We start from the raw sequence: 21,964 nt of genomic DNA on the forward strand, positions 1-21,964 counted from the left end.
AAAGGGGAAATCAACAGTAACACAATCATAGTAGGGGACTTTAACACCCCACTTTCACCAATGGACAGATCATCCAAAATGAAAATAAATAAGGAAACACAAGCTTTAAATGATACATTAAACAAAGATGGACTTAATTGATATTTACAGAACATTCCATCCAAAAACAACAAAATACACATTTTTCTCAAGTGCTCATGGAACATTCTCCAGGATAGATCATATCTTGGGTCACAAATCAAGTCTTGGTAAATTTAAGAAAATTGAAATTGTATCAAGTATCTTTGCCAACCACAACGCTATGAGACTAGATATCAATTACAGGAAAAGATCTGAAAAAAATACAAACACATGGAGGCTAAACAATACACTACTTAATAACGAAGTGATCACTGAAGAAATCAAAGAGGAAATCAAAAAATACCTAGAAACAAATGACAATGGAGACACGATGACCCAAAACTTATGGGATGCAGCAAAAGCAATTCTAAGAGGGAAGTTTAGGGGCTTCCCTGGTGGCGCAGCAGTTAAGAGTCCACCTGCCGATGCAGGGGACACGGGTTCGTGCCCCGGTCCAGGAAGATCCCACATGCCGCAGAGCGGCTGGGCCCGTGAGCCATGGCCGCTGAGCCTGCACGTCCGGAGCCTATGCTCCGCAGCGGGAGAGGCCACAGCAGTGAGAGGCCCGCCTACCGCAAAAAAAAAAAAAAAAAGGGAAGTTTATAGCAATACAATCCTACCTTAAGAAACAGGAAACATACCGAATAAACAACCTAACCTTGCACCTAAAGCAATTAGAGAAAGAAGAACAAAAAAACCCCAAAGTTAGCAGAAGGAAAGAAATCATAAAAATCAGATCAGAAATAAATGAAAAAGAAATGAAGGAAATGACAGCAAAGATCAATAAAACTAAAAGCTGGTTCTTTGAGAAGATAAACAAAATTGATAAACCATTAGCCAGACTCATCAAGAAAAAAAGGGAGAAGACTCAAATCAATAGAATTAGAAATGAAAAAGGAGAAGTAACAACAGACACTGCAGAAATACAAAGGATCATGAGAGATTACTACAAGCAACTACATGCCAATAAAATTGATAACCTGGAAGAAATGGACAAATTCTTAGAAAGGCACAACCTTCCGAGACTGAACCAGGAAGAAATAGAAAATATAAACAGACCAATCACAAACACTGAAAATGAGACTGTGATTAAAAATCTTCCAACAAACAAAAGCCCAGGACCAGATGGCTTCACAGGTGAATTCTATCAAACATTTAGAAAACAGCTAACACCTATCCTTCTCAAAGTCTTCCAAAATATAGCAGAGGGAGGAACACTCACAAACTCATTCTATGAGGCCACCATCACCCTGATACCAAAACCAGACAAAGATGTCACAAAGAAAGAAAACTACAGGCCAATATCACTGATGAACACAGATGCAAAAATCCTCAATAAAATACTAGCACACAAAATCCAACAGCACATTGAAAGGATCATACACCATGATCAAGTGGGGTTTATCCCAGGAATGCAAGGATTCTTCAATATATGCAAATCAATCAATGTGATAAACCATATCAACCAGCTGAAGGAGAAAAACCATATGATCATCTCAAAATATGCAGAAAAAGCTTTTGACAAAGTTCAACACCAATTTATGATAAAAACCCTCCGGAAAGTAGGCATACAGGGAACTTACCTCAACATAATAAAGGCCATATATGACAAACCCACAGCGAACACCATTCTCAATGGTGAAAAACTGAAACCATTTCCTCTAAGATCAGGAACAAGACAGGGCTGTCCACTCTCACCACTATTATTCAACACAGTTTTGGAAGTTTTAGCCACAGCAATCAGAGAAGAAAAAGAAATAAAAGGAATCCAAATCGGAAAAGAAGAAGTAAAGCTGTCACTGTTTGCAGATGACATGATACTATACATAGAGAATCCTAAAGATACTACCAGAAAACTACTAGAGCTAATCAGTGAACTTGGTAAAGTAGCAGGATACAAAATTAATGCACAGAAATCTCTTGAATTCCTATACAATGATGAAAAATCTGAAAGAGATATTAAGGAAACACTCCCATTTACCATTGCAACAAAAAGAATAAAATACCTAGGAATAAACCTACCTAGGGAGACAAAAGCCCTGTATGCAGAAAACTATAAGACACTGATGAAAGAAATTAAAGATGATACAAACAGATGGAGAGATATACCATGTTCTTGGATTGGAAGAATCAACACTGTGAAAATGACTCTACTACCCAAAGCAATCTACAGATTCAATGCAATCCTTATCAAACTATCAATGGCATTTTTCACAGAACTAGAACAAAAAAATTCACAATTTGTATGGAAACACAAAAGACCCTGAATAGCCAAAGCAATCTTGAGAAAGAAAAACGGAGCTGGAGGAATCAGGCTCCAGGACTTCAGGCTATACTACAAAGCTACAGTAATCAAGACAGTATGGTACTGGCACAAAAACAGAAAGATAGATCAATGCAACAGGATAGAAAGCCCAGAGATAAACCCACGCACATATGGTCACCTTATCTTTGATAAAGGAGGCAAGAATATACAATGGAGAAAAGACAGCCTCTTCAATAAATGGTGCTGGGAAAACTGGACAGCTACATGTAAAAGAATGAAATTAGAATACTCCCTAACACCAGATACAAAAATAAACTCAAAATGGATTAGAGACCTAAATGTAAGGCCAGACACTATAAAACTCTTAAAGGAAAACATAGGGAGAACACTCTATGACATAAATCACAGCAAGATCCTTTTTGACCCACCTCCTAGAGGAATGGAAATTAAAACAAAAATAAACTAATGGGACCTAATGAAACTTAAAAGCTTTTGCACAGCAAAGGAAAGAATAAACCAGATGAAAAGACAACCCTCAGAATGGGAGAAAATATTTGCAAATGAAGCAACTGACAAAGGATTAATCTCCAAACTATACAAGCAGCTCATGCAGCTCAATAACAAAAAACCAAACAACCCAATCCAAAATTGGGCAGAAGACCTAAACAGACATTTCTCCAAAGAACATATACAGATTGCCAACAAACACATGAAAGGATGCTCAACATCACTAATCATTAGAGAAATGCAAATCAAAACTACAATGAGGTATCACCTCATACCAGTCAGAATGGCCATCATCAAAAAATCTACAAATAATAAATGCTGGAGAGGGTGTGGAGAAAAGGGAACCCTCTTGTACTGTTGGTGGGAATGTAAATTGATACAGACACTATGGAGGTTCCTTAAAAAACTAAAAATGGAACTACCATATGACCCAGCAATCCCACTACTGGGCATATACCCTGAGAAAACCATAATTCAAAAAGAGTCATGTACCACAATGTTCACTGCAGCTCTATTTACAATAGCCAGGACATGGAAGCAACATAAGTGTCCATCAACAGATGAATGGATAAAGAAGATGTGGCACATATATACAATGGAATATTATTCAGCCATAAAAAGAAACAAAATTGAGTTATTTGTAGTGAGGTGGATGGACCTAGAGTCTGTCATACAGAGCGAAGTAAGTCAGGAAGAGAAAAATAAATACCATATGCTAACACATACATATGGAATCTAAAGGAAAAAAAAAGTGGTTCTGAAGAACCTAGGGGCAGGACAGGAATAAAGACGCAGATGTAGAGAATGGACTTGAGGACATGGGGAGGGGGAAGGGTAAGCTGTGACAAAGTTAGAGAGTGGCATGGACTTATATATACTACCAAATGTAAAACAGATAGCTAGTGGGAAGCAGCTGCATAGCACAGGGAGATCAGCTCGGTGCTTTGTGACTACCTAGAAGGGTGGGATAGGGAGGGTGGGAGGGAGATGCAAGAGGGAGGAGATATGAGGATATACATATATGTATAGCTGATTCACTTTGTTGTGAAACAGAAACACACCATTGTAAAGCAATTATACTCCAAAAAAGATGCTTAAAAAAAAAAAAGAGTTATTGCCCTATTCAGGTTTTCTAGTTGTGAGTCCGTTTTGTTAAGTTGTATTTTTTTAATGAAATTGACCATTTACTCCTGGCTTTCAAATTGAATGGCACAGAGTTAATCTCAATTTCTCAGGCTTAGAAGAATTGTATCTGTCCATCAGTGAGAAATGAGGGTGAGTCCAAGTGGCTTCTGCCCCACGAGCACTCTGGGGGTTCCCCACTCAGGGCATATTGTTTTTCAATTTTCTTTTACATTGGAGTATAGCTGATGAACAATGTTGTGATAGTTTCAGGTGCACAGCAAAGAGACTCAGTCATACATATGCATGTATCCATTCTCCTCCACACTCCCCCCCCCGGCATCCAGGCTGCCACATAACGTTGAGCAGAGTTCAGTCAGGGCATATTTTTATCAGGGATCAGGAACTGCCTTGTACTGCCTGGGAGCCAGCTGAGCAGTGATCTAGAGACCATCACTGGAGTTGAACTGCCTGGGTTTCTCTCCTAGTCCCAACCTGGACCCTTGTAACTTCAGTCTCCTCCTCCGAAAAATGGGTAGTCTCCTAACAGCTGCCAGTTAGGACTGAGAGGGTCACCAATGGACTTTGTAAACTCCAAGGCCTAACAGGGAAGTTCCCAGGCAGTAAGACTTCCACTTAACAACTTCATTTCACAAACTTTCAACTTACGAATTCTCAGGAATGCAAACTCAAGGACCAGAGCAAAAGGGCTTCAACTCTCCCCAGTACCACCAACTGGTGTTCCCAACCACTGTCTGTCATTTTTGTCCCAACCACCTTGGTGCTTATTCGTCTAGAGCAGCGAGCAGTTCTGAAAGCAGGGTCCCTGGTGCAGCGGCGGCATCTGGGAACTTGCTAGCAATGCAGATTTTCAGGCTCTGCTCCACACCTACTAAATCAGAAACTCTGGGGGTTGGCACAGTAATCTGTGTTTTAACATACCCGCCAGTGGATTCTGATGCCGGCTCCATGTCTGAGAGCACGAGGTTCTCGAAAGTCATAGGGCATCTCCCATGTTCACGCTTCGTTCTGAAGTGCTTTTAAAACATGGTTACTCCATGATGATCAATAAAAGGAAAACGATCATCGTGCTGATAGAGTGAGTAGGAGGAGATAAACAAACATGAGAGAAGTGAAAGCCGAGATAATTTTAAAAGATCAATGGAGAGACGATGGCAAGTGTTGCATGTTTGTGTGGGATGACTCACTCAGTGATAGGAACAGTTCTGAAAACACTGAATCAGGCGGTGTCTGAGATGCAGCACCTGGGCCACAGACAACACTCATCAGAAAACAAGGACGATGATTCTCAAAATTCGAGGAAATGTGAACACGGGGTCACCGGGTCAGCATCAAAGTGGAAACTCACTGGCTTCATGGAAATTCGGAAAACGCTGGGCGTCTGTGTGTTGCGCTGGGGCTCAGAGTTTGCTCCTAGGCAGGGGTGTGTCCACAGGTTAAAGGCTCATCTGAATCTGTCACATATTGATGCTTTGGCCTATTCTGATGAAACAGAACTAATCAGTTCTAGACCAGACCACAGCAGGAGTTCACTAACCCAACGGTTTTTCTATATGGATGAAACAGTCTGTTTTAGGAAAAAAAAAAAGCGAGAGAGAGGGATGCCTGGTAGACAGTGCATTTGCAAGGAGAAATTATATCAGGTTTTAAATGTTTAAAGGACTAAATCACACTCCCACTTACAAGCTTAAAACCGAAGGAGTAACTCAATCTACCAACAAAGGATGGGATCTATGAACCACCCATCACTTACAACCAAACGCTTATGCAGGAACTACTGTATATATCATGGCAGTTAAAATTCAGCATTTAAAAGACACAATCCACACCCTGCCCCCTGAGATTCATTTGACTGGGGTAGAGCCCAATTTTAACAAGCTCCCGAAGGGATACTGAGGCAGATGGTACCCGGACCACAGAGCCATTTGTCATTATGGGAGAAGAATCAGAAGCAAAAGCGGCACTGAGTCGCTGCACGCGCTTCACAAACATTGCTGGGGAAAATGCTGTCTGAAACCAAAGCACCACCCGCTGGAGCCCCAATTTAGCACCTGTTCCCACAGCTCAGATCGGGGAAGTCAGCAGTAAATGAGTAACGTGTTACATAAGTTGCTTTTCTGTATGCAGAACCTTAATTCACCAAAGAGGAGTTGAAATCATATAAAAAGCAACAGCCCACCCCCAAAACAAATGCTGGGAAAGCGTAGCCAGGATCTCCCCGTCCCCCTCTGCAAGGCAAAGATGAGGCCCCCTCCGTGCTGAAAACCCTGCTACCTCACCCTTGTGCCACTGGGATCTGGATCCTTGGGGGCAGTGGTCAGAGAAGGTGGGGCTGGGGACGGGGGGTAGGAAAACATTCAGGGTCTGCATGGGCATGGACACTGGCCGCATCAAGGCTTCCCTCGGCCTGAAAACATAAGTGGAGTCATGCTGTGCTTGACTATGCCTCTGACCCCTGGCTGGCAAGTTCTGGAACGACACAACCCCCTCTGTCTTGGGTCTTCTCCAAGAACCCCAAACCTTTCTCTCCTCTCTCTCTCTCTCTCTCTCTCTGGCAAGGATTCTCAGTCTTTTCCTCTTCCCAGTTACTCCAAGACCTGGATATCATGCTATTTCTAACTAGAGTGTTAAAAGCTGACCAGGGCTGGGGCATTTATCACCCCAGTGACCACAGAAGATGTCGCGCAGATACGGAAAGGCATACCATCTACGTAACATATGTGTTACTCCTTCCAGTCAGTCAGCCTCAGGAGTCTTCTCAACAATGACCCAGAGACACCAACTCTCAACCTAGCAGAGCGCAGACTGTAAGTTTCAGAGGGTGCAGTCCTTACCTATCTTTTTATTACTTTACTCCAAGCACCTCCCGTGGTGATTAACTCTCAGGAAGAACAAAAGAAGTACTGAATTGACTTAAATTGACACCTGATGTGAAACGTAATTATCACCCCATTTTGCCACAAAGCAGGTCCCCAAATGCATGAGAGCCACCTAGGGCGCTTGTTAAAAACCCATCTTCTGGGCTCCACCCCAGACTTAGTAAATCAGATTCTACAGGATTTGCATTTTAACAAAGCGCCAAGGAATCTGACACACAAGAATTTGAGAACCACTGCCTTAGGCTTACAAGAACCTCAAGGACACCAACATTGTGGGATGCGATTAAACAAAAGGGCGCTTTGGGAACACCCAAAACCAAACAAAAGAGAGGCAGGTGGCTTCCTCCCCTCTGTCCAGGCATGGGCCCGAGTGGAGTAGAGAACATTCAACATCGGGGAAAAAATGAGGCCAAGAAGAGATCAAAGACAAGGAAGACCTGGGGAAGCACTCGAGGTTAACAAGGCCACCACTGAGGCCAGCAGGCTCATTCTCATCTGTTTCCCCGGGTCATGGGGAACCATGCTCCATCACCAGATCGTGAACCGGGCGGTATCAATGAGGCCCAAGGACAGGTTGCGCACAGCTAGCAGCCCTGCCCCGCTCTGGAAAAGGGCATGGAAGGAGAAGCATGCCTTCACTGAAACTTCTCTACAGGTCTGCCTTCTGTCTCAGCCCTGCAGTGTGGCAGCTAGAGTCAGCACGCTTCCCCGCCCACGTTCCCATCCCCCCACTCTCAGGGCAGCCACATCTTGAGCAGGGTAGAGGGCTGCTCCCGGCCGGGGTGCCAGCAATCACACCCAAGTTCCCTGAGCCTGCACCCAAGGAGCCTCACAAGCCCCCCTTCCAGAGACAGGGAATCCCTCCGCTGCTGTCACAGGAACGCCAAACACCAGTGTTTGTGCCAGGACTCATTTACACAAGCCCACTCCTCCCCAAGAGATGGATTTTTAAAACAAACAGCTTTTCCGTATGTTAGCAGGCAGAGTCATGTCAGCATCAGGGATCCCCAGACGGAAACATGAGTCAGTCTGGGGCAGAGACTGCTAAATAAATCCTGTTTGGGTGAAATTCCTCTCTCTGGAGAAAGAGGAACCTCAAAGCGGATCGCTCAGATTCCCTGGCAAGAATGCCTAAAGACGCCACGTTCTCCCCAGCCGGGCACGCCCTGAGCACCCTGAACTCTGAAATCATCACCCCTCTAACGTGCATCTGCCTCTGTCACCCCATCCTTCCGGAAACTCTCCCAACCCGTCCCACCTGCGTCCCGGCACCCCTATTCCCACACGCACTCTGGTTCCATCCAGGGCATCAGGTGGCCCTACTCTGTTGGGCATGGGTTGTCCACACTCGAGCAGGATTTCCTGACATCCCAAGGCTTAGAGTTCTGGCAGCTAAAGAGACAAATGCACCACGTGGACACACGGGTACCTGAGAAATGAAGGAACACAGGTAACAGGTGCAGACGGCTCACCTGGGAGACTCAGCCACTGAGCACTCTGTTGAGGAGATGTCAGATTTGGGAGCTTGAATTACCTGGGTCATCGCCTCCTCTTTCCTTAATTTTGCTTGTGGGGACTTGGTCAGAGGGAGGGATTCCTGAATCTTTGCTGTGTTGCTTGCGGGAGGTGGCAAGAAGGTACAAAGCAAAAGAACTCGCCTAGGAGGGGGTCGGGGCAGCATTTAGGACCTAACACAGACATGGGGCCAGATCATGCATGTTAGCGAGAGATGAGAGGCAGGAGGCTCCAGCTTAAGGACCAGTTGGGAGAATTCCAAGTCCAAACTGAGAAGCAGCAGAGCCTGGGCCAGACCTCGCCTCTCCGGGCTACAGCGCTGAGGGCAGGAGACTGGAAGCAAGGGCTCTGGGAGGTGCATGCGGCCTCCAAAAGGCACTGGTCCTGTGGGGACATGAGTCTCGGGTCCTGATGGGTGAAGACTCTGAGCCGCCCTCAGAGCAGGGGCTCCAGAGCGGTTACCATGCCTTCGGGTGCCTTTAAGCACAACCAGGGATTTCCGACGCGGGACAAGCCTTGGCTGGAGCATCAGTGGCTGGGCCCCGGCCCCGGCCCCGCCCCCCCCCCCCCCCCCCCCCGCCCGCCACGCATAGGTGTCTGTAACCAGTGCAGGCACGTGAGCGAGCCCACAGTGCCCTAGGTGAAAGAGACAAAGGAACAATTACTGCCTGGCTGAGGGTCAGGGCTGGGGTGGGGGCAGTGTGTTTCCCTAGGCTGCCCGCAAAGCCCCATCCGAGAGGAAGACCAGCCACGTACCGAGTCCGTTCTCCGCCAGCGCCGCGGGGCTCACGTGGCAGTCGCCCAGGTCCTGCTCACCCACGTCATTCAAATCCAAGCCGGGCTGGTGGGACCCGTTTCCAAAATGCCTCTCTTCCTTCTCGGAGCCGGCGTCCCCGTTTTCCATCCCATTCTGCGCCTTTTTCAGGGGCATTATTTGCAAGCCACTGGGGGTAGTCCTGTAAGACACCGTCTTGGTGGCCCTGTCCCCGCCTGCAGGGGGCTTGGCCGGATACCCTTTTTTCGGCTTGGACAGGGAAGGGTTGATCCGCTTCCGTTTATGGGAAGTCCCTTTGCTCTTGCCGGATTCCGAAGGTCTGTGGGACAGTTTCTCGACCGAGGGGCCTCGGCCGTCCCGCAGAAGCTTGGAGGCGCCGGACTGCTTCCCCGACTTGAGCCTCTTGTCCTTGGCCAGGTGCAGCCCGTTGAACTCATCAATGAACTCCTCGCAGTGCAGCAGGTGGTGCTCGGGCTCCCACGTGTCCTCCGTGCTCCCGTAGCCTTTCCACCGGATCAGATACTCCCATTTTCCCTTCTTGTTCTTCCTCTTGTCTACAATCCTTTCAACCTGGGATGCAAGAGGAGAATCAGGAAACAGAGATAGACAGAAGAAAAAAAAAAATTAGTCCCAGAACACAAGAACAACGCAGAGCCCTCGGGATAGATGCATCCGCCCTGGCCATGGGGCGAGCTGCTCCCGAGGCAGGAAGCTGACCCTCCCAGGAGTCTTCAAGAAGGCTGGTTTATTTTAGGACATCGCTGAAGGAAACTGGCGGTGAACAACAACCATCGTTGTTTCCCATGACAACTGCACGATGCCACACCTGCCTGGCTGCATCGACCTGTCCATCCAAGGCTTACTCTTACTCGAAATCGCATTGCAAGCGTTCACTGAAGATCTATATTCTTTTCATTGCACCAAAGTCGAATCAGACTTTTAAAGACCAATTTGGTGTGCGTTTTTCACCGTTACTCATAATAATAAGTAACACTGAGCATTTACATCATAGGCACTCTTCTAAATGTATCCTTACTTACGATGATACTAACGATTAGTAATATTCGCTGGGCATGTGTGAGGCAGACGCTACTAAATGCTGGCCATGGATGGTCCCATTTCATTTTCTCCAGACAACAACCCGATGCAGTAGGTGTTCTTCCTATCCGCACTTTACAGAGAGGGAAGTGGGGCTGAGAGATTGTCTCTCAACCAAGCTCCAAGCTGGTAAAAGCAGAGATGGGATTTGAACCACTCTCACCCCGAGTTTTTTTTCTTAACCATCAGGCCATACCAACTCTCTCTCAACTATAAAAATCTTCCATATTGGCCAAAACTGACTCGAATCAATGAAGCCCAATATCCCCCTATTCGGCTCCCCCAGCTGCAACACAGGGGGTACAGCTGCGAGGTAAGGTGATGGGTGACATTTTTTGAGCGCCTATTATGTACCTTGCATAACCCCACAGGGTGTACCTTATTAATGCTCCGATTTGATAGATGAGGGATTAAGTATGACGCAAGCTGCCTACAATGCAGGGCTAAGAGGTGGTAGAGGTAGATCTGAGCATATATCTGCTTTTCGAGCCATGTAACTCCTGTCTATGTACCTTCAAAAGTAAGTAAATCTCTCGTCTTCAACAAGACATGGAAAAACACACTTAGAGAATGCCAGTCCGAAGGCTAATAACTGGTGAATCGGGGTGAAGGGTGAGTGAGGCTTCACTCATTATTCTCTCAACTTTGCTATACATGTGAAATTTTTAATGAAAAAAACTGACAGAAAATTTCCAGTGCTCTACCCAAAAAAGAGCTAAATTTCAATGAAAAAGTAAACAATTATATTCAAAAGTTTACTATATTTTAATGTCAAGATAATATATTTTTCTAGAATGGAATTCGACCCAGTGAAATGAAGTAATAAGTGAGGAATATGCCCTCAAAACTCATGGAAAAAAAACCAATATGAGAGGGGAGAAGCAGTTACAGTTATAGTTGATAATTGTTAAAGATGGGTAATAGGTAAATGTGGGTTCATTATACAACTGTTTATGCCTGCATGTTGGAATTTTTATGTGTCTAAATTTTTCCATAATAAAAATTTTTGAAAAGTGAGATTATCTCCCAATGATCCATATACAACAGAAGCTATGCAAAATAATTAAACGACTTCCATTGCTTTGCACTTAATAAATGTCTAAACAGCTAGGCCATATTGCCTCTTTATAATACTGCTTCTTCACAGACAATTTAAATTGTTTCCTTAATTGATCCGTCTGAAATCAAATTGGCCTATTTCTATGAAAATTTCTTTCCTTATAAAATGCTCTGTAAACATCTGTTTTAGATTTATTACATAATTTTTAGATGTATCACACAAACTCTATAATAGCTTGAAAAAGTAAAATCATGCCAAACGAATCCAACTTCCAATCTCTGAATCAAGGAATGGGACTAGCTGGGTATTCATTTGTGATAATGCTGCAGAAAAGTCAAGAGGAGGCTCTGGAGGAGCCTGCAGCTTTGCACATTTGTAGGACTTTGAAGGGGGAAACCCTCTGCAAGTTAACGGAGGGAGGAAAGTGAACAAGCAACATGGCACTGCTGGAAATAGCAGCATCCCTGAGAAGACCAACCTAGGAGTGTCAGGAGGAAGCCCAGAAATGTCTAAGGGCTATGAGGTACGGGATGCGTGTTGGCACGGAGGTCTCCAGCTTCAGAAAGCATGTGCTTGGCTCCCAGAATGGAGAACCTTCTTCCCCAGAATAAAGCAGAAAACCATGTTAGACAAACAGCCCACACAGTGATAGGTGGGTAGGTGGATGGATGGGTAGATGCATGGATGGATGGAAACATGGATGGTTGAATGGATGAATGAACAGATGGCTGGAGAGTGGAAAACCAGCTCCTCCCCCAGTGTGGCCCCAAGGAGCCATGTAGACACTCCACGTGTTCCTGGGCAAGTTACTAAACCTCAGATGACTCACCTAACAAGGGGGAAATAACAGCACCTACCTCATAGGGTGATAGTGGAGGACATACAAATAAGGAGATTAGCATTCCAGAGTAAAGGTCACTGAATCTTGCATACCCTCCTGTGAATACAAACCTGGGTGGTATCTAAAGATAATGTGTCTCCACCCTGCAGAACGTGAGCCCCTGAGGACACTCAACTCCTCCCCGGGAAGAAGACAGAGTCGAGTCCACCTACTTAGATAAGTCCTTCCAAGTGTGGGAGACGGCTGTGCAGAGGAGGGCTGCTCAAGAAGCTTGGGCAGTCAGCAAGGGTGTCTACATGGCTACTTGGGGGCGCACTGGGGGAGGAGCTAGTTTTCTTCCCTCCTAGTTACTGGAGGATTGAGTCACAAGTGGCTTTATGAGGGACAGAAAGGCCATTGCTTCCACCTCTGGTACCAACCAGAAAGCCACTGGGTGGCTTGACAGTCATTTCTACTTAAATTAACCCAATACCAACAATGAACAGTATTAACAGGATTATTAACGGCCTGACATGCAGGGGAAAAACTACTGGCTCTTCCACTTTCTATTCACATGACCCTGGGCAAGTTGCCCAGCCTCTCTGGGACTCAATGTCCCCATCTGTCAAACAGAAATAGTAATAATAATAATAATAGCGGCTTCCTGCAAGGTCGCTGGAATAAGGAATAAGGTGTGATTGAGAAAGTAAAGTGCCTTGAACACCACAAAGCACTACGAGGACATGAGGGAATTGCTCTCAGAAATATAAAGCTTCAGGTGACAAAGGTGATTTTATATACATGATTTCTTCTACCATTTAAACCTTTTATAAAAAATGGGTTTTTTCAGTTTCAGAAAAACAACTGCTTTTTCTGAAAGATGAAAATGCCCACAAGGAGCTCAGAGGAGAGCTGGCCCCCAAACACCCCACCAGACTTTGAATGCGCCATCTCCTGGGGCCTGATCTCCTTCTTCACATCCCTGTACAGGTTTTCTGACCCTCTTTTCCTCTTCTTCTCGGGAGATCCTCAAATAGAACCGGAACTCTAGTCTGTTCTGTTGATAACAAAAGCCTACATTATTTAGGACTTGAATGTTAAATGACTGCAACGTTCTCTGTCTGGAAATCCTGTCTTTCCCTTAAGCTCCCCCCAGCCTCCGCCACTGTCCTCAACTCCTCACACCTGTTGAAAACAGAGACCTGGGCCCCCAGGTGCTAGCAGCTCTGCTCTTGATGCCCCGCGCCCACGCTACCTGCACAGGCCTCGTGCACTACCTGAGGCTCAGGCCCTCCATATGGAAACAATGGTCAATTCCCTTCTCCTGTAGTTACCTAGGAATGTGTGAATGATGTTAAAAAAGCATGTGCTCACACACCTGCCACCTTCTCTATGCAAAGGTAAGCAATCTGAGGCCCTGAACGATTCCTTTGAGTTCAACCAAATCATTCATTAACCTGTTCTCTCTGTGATCCCTGCTAACACAAGATGCAACTCTACTGCAGGTGGGGGCAGGGAAATTGAGGCAATTCTTACCAGCGCCACGATGACAGGTGGATGGCTGTCTCGTTAGGAATGAGGATGACGACAGTCACCTTTAGTGGTACATGCTAAGTTCCAGGAACTGTGTTAAGAACTCATAAGCTTTCCACTGGGCAGTATTCTCACCACGGACAGGTGAGGAAGTTGAGACTCAGAGAACTTAGGTAAGTTTCCCTCCATCACACAGTCAGTAGGTGGTTAGCCAAGATTGGAACCCTAGTTCGTCTGACTCCTCGGCCCAAATTCTTGGCCACCTGGCTACACCTCACCAGTGGGAAGCCACCAGAACCAGGCAAGCAAGGTGCCAAGCATGTGGCCCACAAGCACTGAAGAAGGAGACGGCTTCGTGAAGTCCTGCGTCCAACACTGTAATGTGTGTCCATACACAAGGCACCGCAGGCCATGGCGAACCCACAGACCACCAGCATGGCACCCACAGGCTGGTGGGGACACAGTGCTTGAATGAGGGTGCACGAAGTCACAGGTGATAACAATTATGAAATGGGCTCTGAGGGTGAAGAGAAAGGGGCCGAGGGAAAGAATGGCTACTTCAAATTGGATGGACAGGGAGGTTCCTCTGAGAAGGAACGGGGCCTTCGGAGATGGAGAAAATTTGGACCAGTGAGAGGCCTTTCCAGGCAGCAGGACAGCCTCCTCAGCTGTTCACTGGCAGGTGACCCAATAACACCACGACCACCTAACACTCACTCAGCATTTACCAAATGCCAGCCACTGTCCTATGTGATCCCTACACAGTAATGTAATATTATACATGTTAACTCATTTAATCTTCAAAATACCTGAACGAGGTAGGTCACTTTATTCTCTTTTTGACAAAGGACAAAGCTGAGGCGCCCAGGGATTAAGGACCTTGGCCAAGACCCCACCTCTGACAAGCAGCAGAGAGTTAAGACTTGGTTTGATGCATTCTGGCTCCAGACCCCATGCTTTCAAGGATGACACCATTTCCACTCCCCGCTCTTGTTCAGTGAGCCCAACCTGACTGAGGCTGGTGGCATACGTGCAACTTCTGATGCTCCCCCCAACTCCTGCCGGGTCACAGAAAACCTACAGCATCTTTACATGGCTTGAAAGTGGCCTCTCAAAGAAAACTCTAATTCAAAAAGATACATGCACCCCAATATTCATAGCTGCACTATTTACAATAGCCAAGACATGGAAACAAATGTCCATCAACAGATGAATGGATAAAGAAGATGTGGTGTGTATATATATATATATATATATATATATATATGTTGGTATATAATATATACAATGGAATATTACTCAGCCATAAAAAATGAAATAATGCCATTTGCAGCAACATGGATGGACTTCACCTATCATACTAAGCGAAGTAAGTCACACAGAGAAAGACAAATATCATATGGTATCACCTATATGTGGAATCTAAAAACTATAACACAAATGAACTTATTTAGAAAACGGAAACAGACTCAGACATAAAAAACAAACTTATGGTTACCAAAGGGGAAAGGGGAGGGAGGGATAAATTAGGGGTCTGGCATTAGCAGATACACACCACTATTTATAAAATAGATAAACAACAAGGTTCGACTATATAGCACAAGGAACTACATTCAATATCTTGTAATAACCTATAATGGAAAAGAATCTGAAAAAGAATAGATATATATATATGTATGTATAACTGAATCACTTTGTTGTACACCTGAAACTAACACAACATTGTAAATCAACTATACTTCAATTTTTAAAAAAAGTAGCCTCCTGAGCTTGACTCTCCTGGGGTCTCCCAGCATGCCATGTGGGCCTCCCTCCCCTCCTACTCCAATTCTCCATTGGTTCAAAGGAAAAAAGACTAATCATTAGTCATATTCCCTATCCCAGCTTCCCATCAAACCAAAAGAGTATATAAAATGACAATAGCTCGGGAATCCAGGATGATCAACGAAGGTTTTCCAGACGCTGGAAGGAAGGCCCCTCACGCCAGATGGCGTTGGATGAGAAACTTTGGGTTACTAGTACATGTCTTAACCTCTGAATGCGAAGAACAAGGCCAAAAAGGAATAAAGGAAGATGATGTCCACAACTGCTGTCTACCCACACATACACCAGAGCAGCCATCCTTGGACATTACCCAGATTCTGGACCTCAAACCCCACAACCACAAGGACCTCTCTTTCTACATCCTTTTAACATCCTGGGACAGCTTCCTTGGAGGTAGAGAGGCACAGGCTCCCATCTTTATGACTTGGGGTATGAAGTCCTCAGAAAGAGTAAAGATGGGACAAGTTCTGGGGACAACCAGGTATGGACTGTTTCAGGTCTAGAAGATGGTGGTTGCTTCAGATTATCTAGTCAGAGAAGAAGGCAGTAAGAAGACGTGGCACATCCCACTCAGTCCAGCCAAACTACAGTATACTAAGGATACAGCTGCAGACCAAGAAATTTGGCTCAGAGCCATGCAATTCAAGCTAGCATCGGGTGAGGGACTGAATGGGGAACACAGCAGCATCCAAGTGAGGAGGGGACCAAGAGGAACTCCCACACCCACTCTGTTGGAAAACACTAAACCAGAGAGACTTCTGTTTGATCAAGAGCACACAGACAAAAACTGGTAACTTATTTATAAAAACTTCTAAAACAGAGCAGAAGCAAGAACTACAGTCCTGCAGCCTGTGGAACAAAAACCACATTCACAGAAAGACAGACAAGATGAAAAGGCAGAGGGCTATGTACCAGATGAAGGAACAAGATAAAACCCCAGAAAACAACTAAATAAAGTGGAGATAGGCAACCTTCCAGAAAAAGAATTCAGAAGAATGATAGTGAAGATGATCCAGGACCTCGGAAAAAGAATGGAGGCAAAGATCAAGAAGATGCAAGAAATGTTTAACAAAGACCTAGATGAATTAAAGAACAAACAAACAGAGATGAACAATTCAATAACTGAAATGAAAAATACACTAGAAGGACTCAACAGCAGAATAACTGAGGCAGAAGAACAGATAAGTGACCTGGAAGACAGAATGGTGGAATTCACTGCTGTGGAACAGAATAAAGAAAAAAGAATGAAAGGAAACGAAGACAGCCTAAGAGACCTCTGGGACAACATTAAATGCAACAACATTCGCATTATAGGGGTCCCATAAGGAGAAGAGAGAGAGAAAGGACCAGAGAAAATATTTGAAGAGATTATAGTCGAAAACTTCCCTAACATGGGAAAGGAAATAGCCACCCAAGTCCAGGAAGTGCAGAGAGCCCCAGGCAGGATAAACCCAAGGAGAAACACGCTGAGACACATAGTAACCAAATTGACAAAAATAAAAAACAAAGAAAAATTATTAAAAGCAGCAAGGGAAAAACGGCAAACAATATAAAAGGGAACTCCCATAAGGTTAACAGCTGATTTCTCAGCAGAAGCTCTACAAGCCAGAAGGGAGTGGCATGATATATTTAAAGTGATGAAAGGGAAGAACCTACAGCCAATATTACTCTACCCGGCAAGGATCTCATTCAGATTCGATGGAGAATCAAAAGCTTTACAGACAAACAAAAGCTAAAAGAATTCAGCACCACCAAACCAGCTTTACAACAAGTGCTAAAGGAACTTCTCTAAGTGAGAAACACAAGAGAAGAAAAGGACCTACAAAAACAAACCCGTAACAATTAAGAAAATGGTAATAGTAACATACATTTTGATAATTACCTTAAACATGAATGGATTAAATGCTCCAAGCAAAAGACACAGGCTCACTGAATGGATACAAAAACAAGACCCATATATATGCTGTCTACAAGAGACCCACTCCAGAACTAGGGACACATACAGACTGAAAGTGAGGGGATGGAAAAAGATACTCCATGCCAATGGAAATCAAAAGAAAGCCAGAGTAGCAATACTCATATTAGATAAAATAGACTTTAAAATAAAGAATGTTACAAGAGACAACCAAGGACACTACATAATGATCAAGGGATCAATCCAATAAGAAGGTTTAACAATTATAAATATATATGCACCCAACACAGGAGCACCTCAATACATAAGGCAACTGCTAACAGCTATAAAAGAGGAAATCGACAGTAACACAATAATAGTGGGGGGACTCTAACACCTCCCTTACACCAATGGACAGATCATCCAAACAGAAAATTAATAATGAAACACAAGCTTTAAATGACACAATAGACCAGATAGATTTAATTGATATTTATAGGACATTCTGTCCAAAAACAGCAGATTACACTTTCTTCTCAAGTGCACATGGAATATTCTCCAGGATAAATCACATCTTGGGTCACAAATCAAGCCTCAGTAAATTTTTAAAAATTGCAATCATACCAAGCATCTTTTCTGACCACAAGGCTATGAGATTAGAAATCAATTACAGGGGGAAAAAAAACCCTAAAAAACACAAACACATGGCGGCTAAACAATACGTTACTAAATAACCAAGAGATCACTGAAGAAATCAAAGAGGAAATCAAAAAATACCTAGAGACAGATGACAACAAAAACACGATGATCCAAAGCCTATGGGATGCAGCAAAAGCAGTTTTAAGAGGGAAGTTTATAGCAATACAAGCCTACCTCAAGAAACAAGAAAAATCTCAAATAAACGATCTAACCTTACACCTAAAGGAACTAGAGAAAGAAGAACAAACAAAACCCAAAGTTAGTAGAAAGAAAGAAATCATAAAGATCAGAGGAGAAATAAATGAAATAGAAACAAAGAAAACAACAGCAAAGATCAATAAAACTAAAAGCTGGTTCTTTCAGAAGATAAACAAAATTGGTAAACCATTAGCCAGACTCATCAAGAAGAAGAGGGAGAGGACTCAAATCAATAAAATTAGAAATGGAAAAAAAAACCTTCTAAAATACATCAGAACAAGATCATAAGTAAAAATTCTCTGTAATAACCTACTAAGAAAAGTACTACTATACATTTTTGGATAGCATTTGTGTCATGTTTTCAAAGACTACAGAAAATATGGCCTCTGTTTTTAAAAGATAGAGAGAGGAAAAAAAGATGAATGATGAAATGAAATAAACAGGTTGAGTAGGGAACTGAATTGAAAGTAGACCCATTTATATAAGAAAGGATGTAAGGAAACCAAAGGGGGAAAAAGAAAAAACAAAAAAAAACACAGGCAAAGAAAAAAAATTCCCATTGGAACCAGGAAAGGACAGAGCCAACACGCACAAAATGAAATCAGTGATGTATATGACATACTTGAAGAGCTCTCCAAGAATGCAGAAGAAAAGGACACAGAGATTTTTAAAGAAAACATTAAGGAAAATGAGTGTAGGCATCCAGGAGGGTTAACAGAGACCCAAGCAATGTAAGTCTGACAAAGGGAAAAAAATCAAAATGGGACAAGAACATTAATAAAGCATAACAGAAGAGATCTCTGTACCTTGAGTCTGTAGGTCAAAAAAAGATCTCTGATGGCGGAAGCAAAGGTTGAGAATAAATCAACTTTATTTCTATTCTTACAAAACTTAATTTCAAAAAATTAAACTCCCTACCTCACACCCCAACCTTCCCCCATCCAAAACTGTACAGAAGTTGAAAACAGAAATATTGTAAACTTAAGAATTCTAAAACCAGTCAAGTGGACCTTCAGTTGGGAAGGAAGGAGGAAGACATTTCGTTGGTTAAAGGACAAAACATAAACTAACCCATTAAAAAAATGAGCCTGGAGGATCTCCTAATGCCAGAAAATAAGAAATGTTCAACCAATCAACCCCAAACGATGGCAGTGGAATGCCAAAGGAGCCAACTGGAAGAGGTCCCAGTGGCCAAAGCTGGAATAATTTGAATAATAAATAGGTTATACATGTATAACCTAAAGAATAAAATAAATACCCATGAGTTCACCTGATATAAATAACTGAATTAATTATCAGAAGTTGGCCTGCAGGCCAAATCTGGCCCAGTGTCTGTTTTTAAGAATAAAGATTCATTGGAACACACCACGCCCATTCATTTATGTATCATCTATGGTGCTTCACACTATCAGAGTCAGTTGTGTAACAGAGACTGTATGGTCCACAAAGACTAAAATATTTGCTGTATGGTCCATTACAGAAAAAGCTTGCTGACTCTGGAATAAATAAACAAATGGGAGAAGGGACAAATATTCCTTAAAGCTGAATTCCAAATAACAAATGTAAAAAGAATAAGGGAAATAGAAAAATCACCATTAGAGCACCACAGTAATAATTGCTACAGACAAGAGCCACAGATGGATGCTAAAACTAGTCGGTAAAACTTTAAAGAGAAAGAGGATATTTGCATAGCCTGAAAATATCTCCCCCGACATATTTATGAACTATCATGGTCGTTTGAACAGATGCCCACCAATCGATCCTCTTCCCTTTAGGAGGTGCAGCTTAATTCCTCTCCCCTTAAGTGACTGGACTTAATGACCCCTTTCTAACAAACAGAGTATGCAAAGGAAAAAAAGAGTACCTGTACGGTGCAGAAACCTGGCCCACACCAGTGATCAAGGTTACATCACCTGCATAAATCGTGTAGCTGGCATGTATACTCTGATCTGATTCACTGAGAAGCACACTTCCCCTTTGTGGTATAATCCCCCAAACCCATAACCTGTTGATTACACATCAGACAAACCCAAATTGAAGGACAGTCTACAAAATACTTGACCAGTACACTGGAAAAGTATCAAGTCACAAAATACAAGGAGACCAAGATATGGCCTTAGATTGGAGGTGACTGAGGAAGAGCAGTAACTAAATGCAATGTGGTATCCTGGACTGGATCCTGAAACAGAAAAGGATGTTCGTGGAAACACTGGTGAAATCCTAATAAAGTATGTAGGTTAGTTTACAGAGTAGCACCAATGTTAATTTCTTAGTTTTTATAAATGTACATGGTGTAAGATGTAAATAATCATGAAAACTGGCTAAGGGGTATATGGAAACTTTGTACTATATAACTCTTCTGAAAATACATAATTATTTCAAGTTTTTTTTAACATACAATTGCAGGTTATGCAAAAACTTTAAAAAAAAAGCATGTGAATAATGGGAACAGCAATCATAAAACCTAACAATTCCAGGTACTCATTATATACTTATTCGCTTAGTAATAAAAAATAAGAGAAAGAACAAAAATATATCAGGCAGGATCAAATTTTGTAAAGAGTATCAAAGTAAAATTTGAGGAGCAAAAATGCATTAAATAGGAAAGGAAATTTTTTAATTAAAAAATACTCACTAAATACGTAATAGTTATGAACTTTTCTGTATCAAATAACAGACCCAAAAGTAACTTTTAAAAATTCAACAGAAAATTGGTAGAAACAATTTGAACTGAATACTTAAACTCAATACTTTCAGACTGAGACACATCAAGCAGATGAAAAATATGGACATAAAGAATCTGACATATAAATATGATGGTTGATCAAGTAAATATTACATATATTTGTATGAACACAAATTTTAACTGCATAATTTGTAAAGAAAAGAAACTCTACAAAATTTCAAGAAAATCATCCATGGAACACTTATAAAAATTGATTAAATACGAAAATGTAAGAGGAAAATAATCCCTAATGAATGCAAAAAAAGAGATATTTTACAGACTGTGATTTCTAAATACATACAATGCTATAATACTAGATAACACAATTTAAAAATAAATCCCAACCACTTATAAATGAACAAACGACCCTAAGTAACCATCAAATAAAGAGCTAAGAAAAAACTGCAATAACATTTTTTCAAATATCAAAAAATGAGTATACACACAGTCAAATAGTTGGGAGGCAGAAATAAAGAAGGAAGGAAGAAGTTAAAACATCTACCCTCAGTAAGCAGTAAAAGAAAACAAATACTCTTGGGCAGAAAGAGGAAAGAATAAATATCAAAGCAGAAATTAACAAACTAGAAAATGTAAAAAAGCTGAACTCATTGACATTCAAAAACTGATTTTTGAAATAAAGAGGAAAAATAGCAGAGTAGGCAGCTCCAAGGGTTTGTTTCTCTACAGAAACAATGAAAAATCAAGCAAAAACATCAGAATCAACTGTTTTAGAATTCTGGAAAACAAGGTTTGTAGCAACCAAACTGAAGGCGGAATCAAGAAAAACACAGCTCAAAAACAGTAGGAAGCTTTTTGTCACTTTTACTTAGTTTTGCCCCACCCACTCCCCAACTCAGTAGCAGTCTTGAATAAAGCAGCCCATATCCCCAGTACGGAACTACGGTCCT

The 21,964-nt window shown here is 42.7% G+C and overlaps 1 protein-coding gene across 1 annotated transcript in view; it reads right to left on the reverse strand.

Moving 5' to 3' along the window:
• Positions 1-21,964, reverse strand: part of CDYL2 (chromodomain Y like 2) — a 182,180-nt gene that overhangs the window by 47,176 nt on the left and 113,040 nt on the right. Inside the window, exon 2 of the mRNA XM_060000850.1 lies at positions 9,187-9,775. Within this exon, the coding sequence (XP_059856833.1) occupies positions 9,187-9,775 (589 nt within the window). The remainder of the gene's footprint in view (positions 1-9,186; positions 9,776-21,964) is intronic.

This window comes from Delphinus delphis, chromosome 20 (assembly GCF_949987515.2).
Source record: "Delphinus delphis chromosome 20, mDelDel1.2, whole genome shotgun sequence".
Lineage (NCBI taxonomy): Eukaryota > Metazoa > Chordata > Mammalia > Artiodactyla > Delphinidae > Delphinus > Delphinus delphis.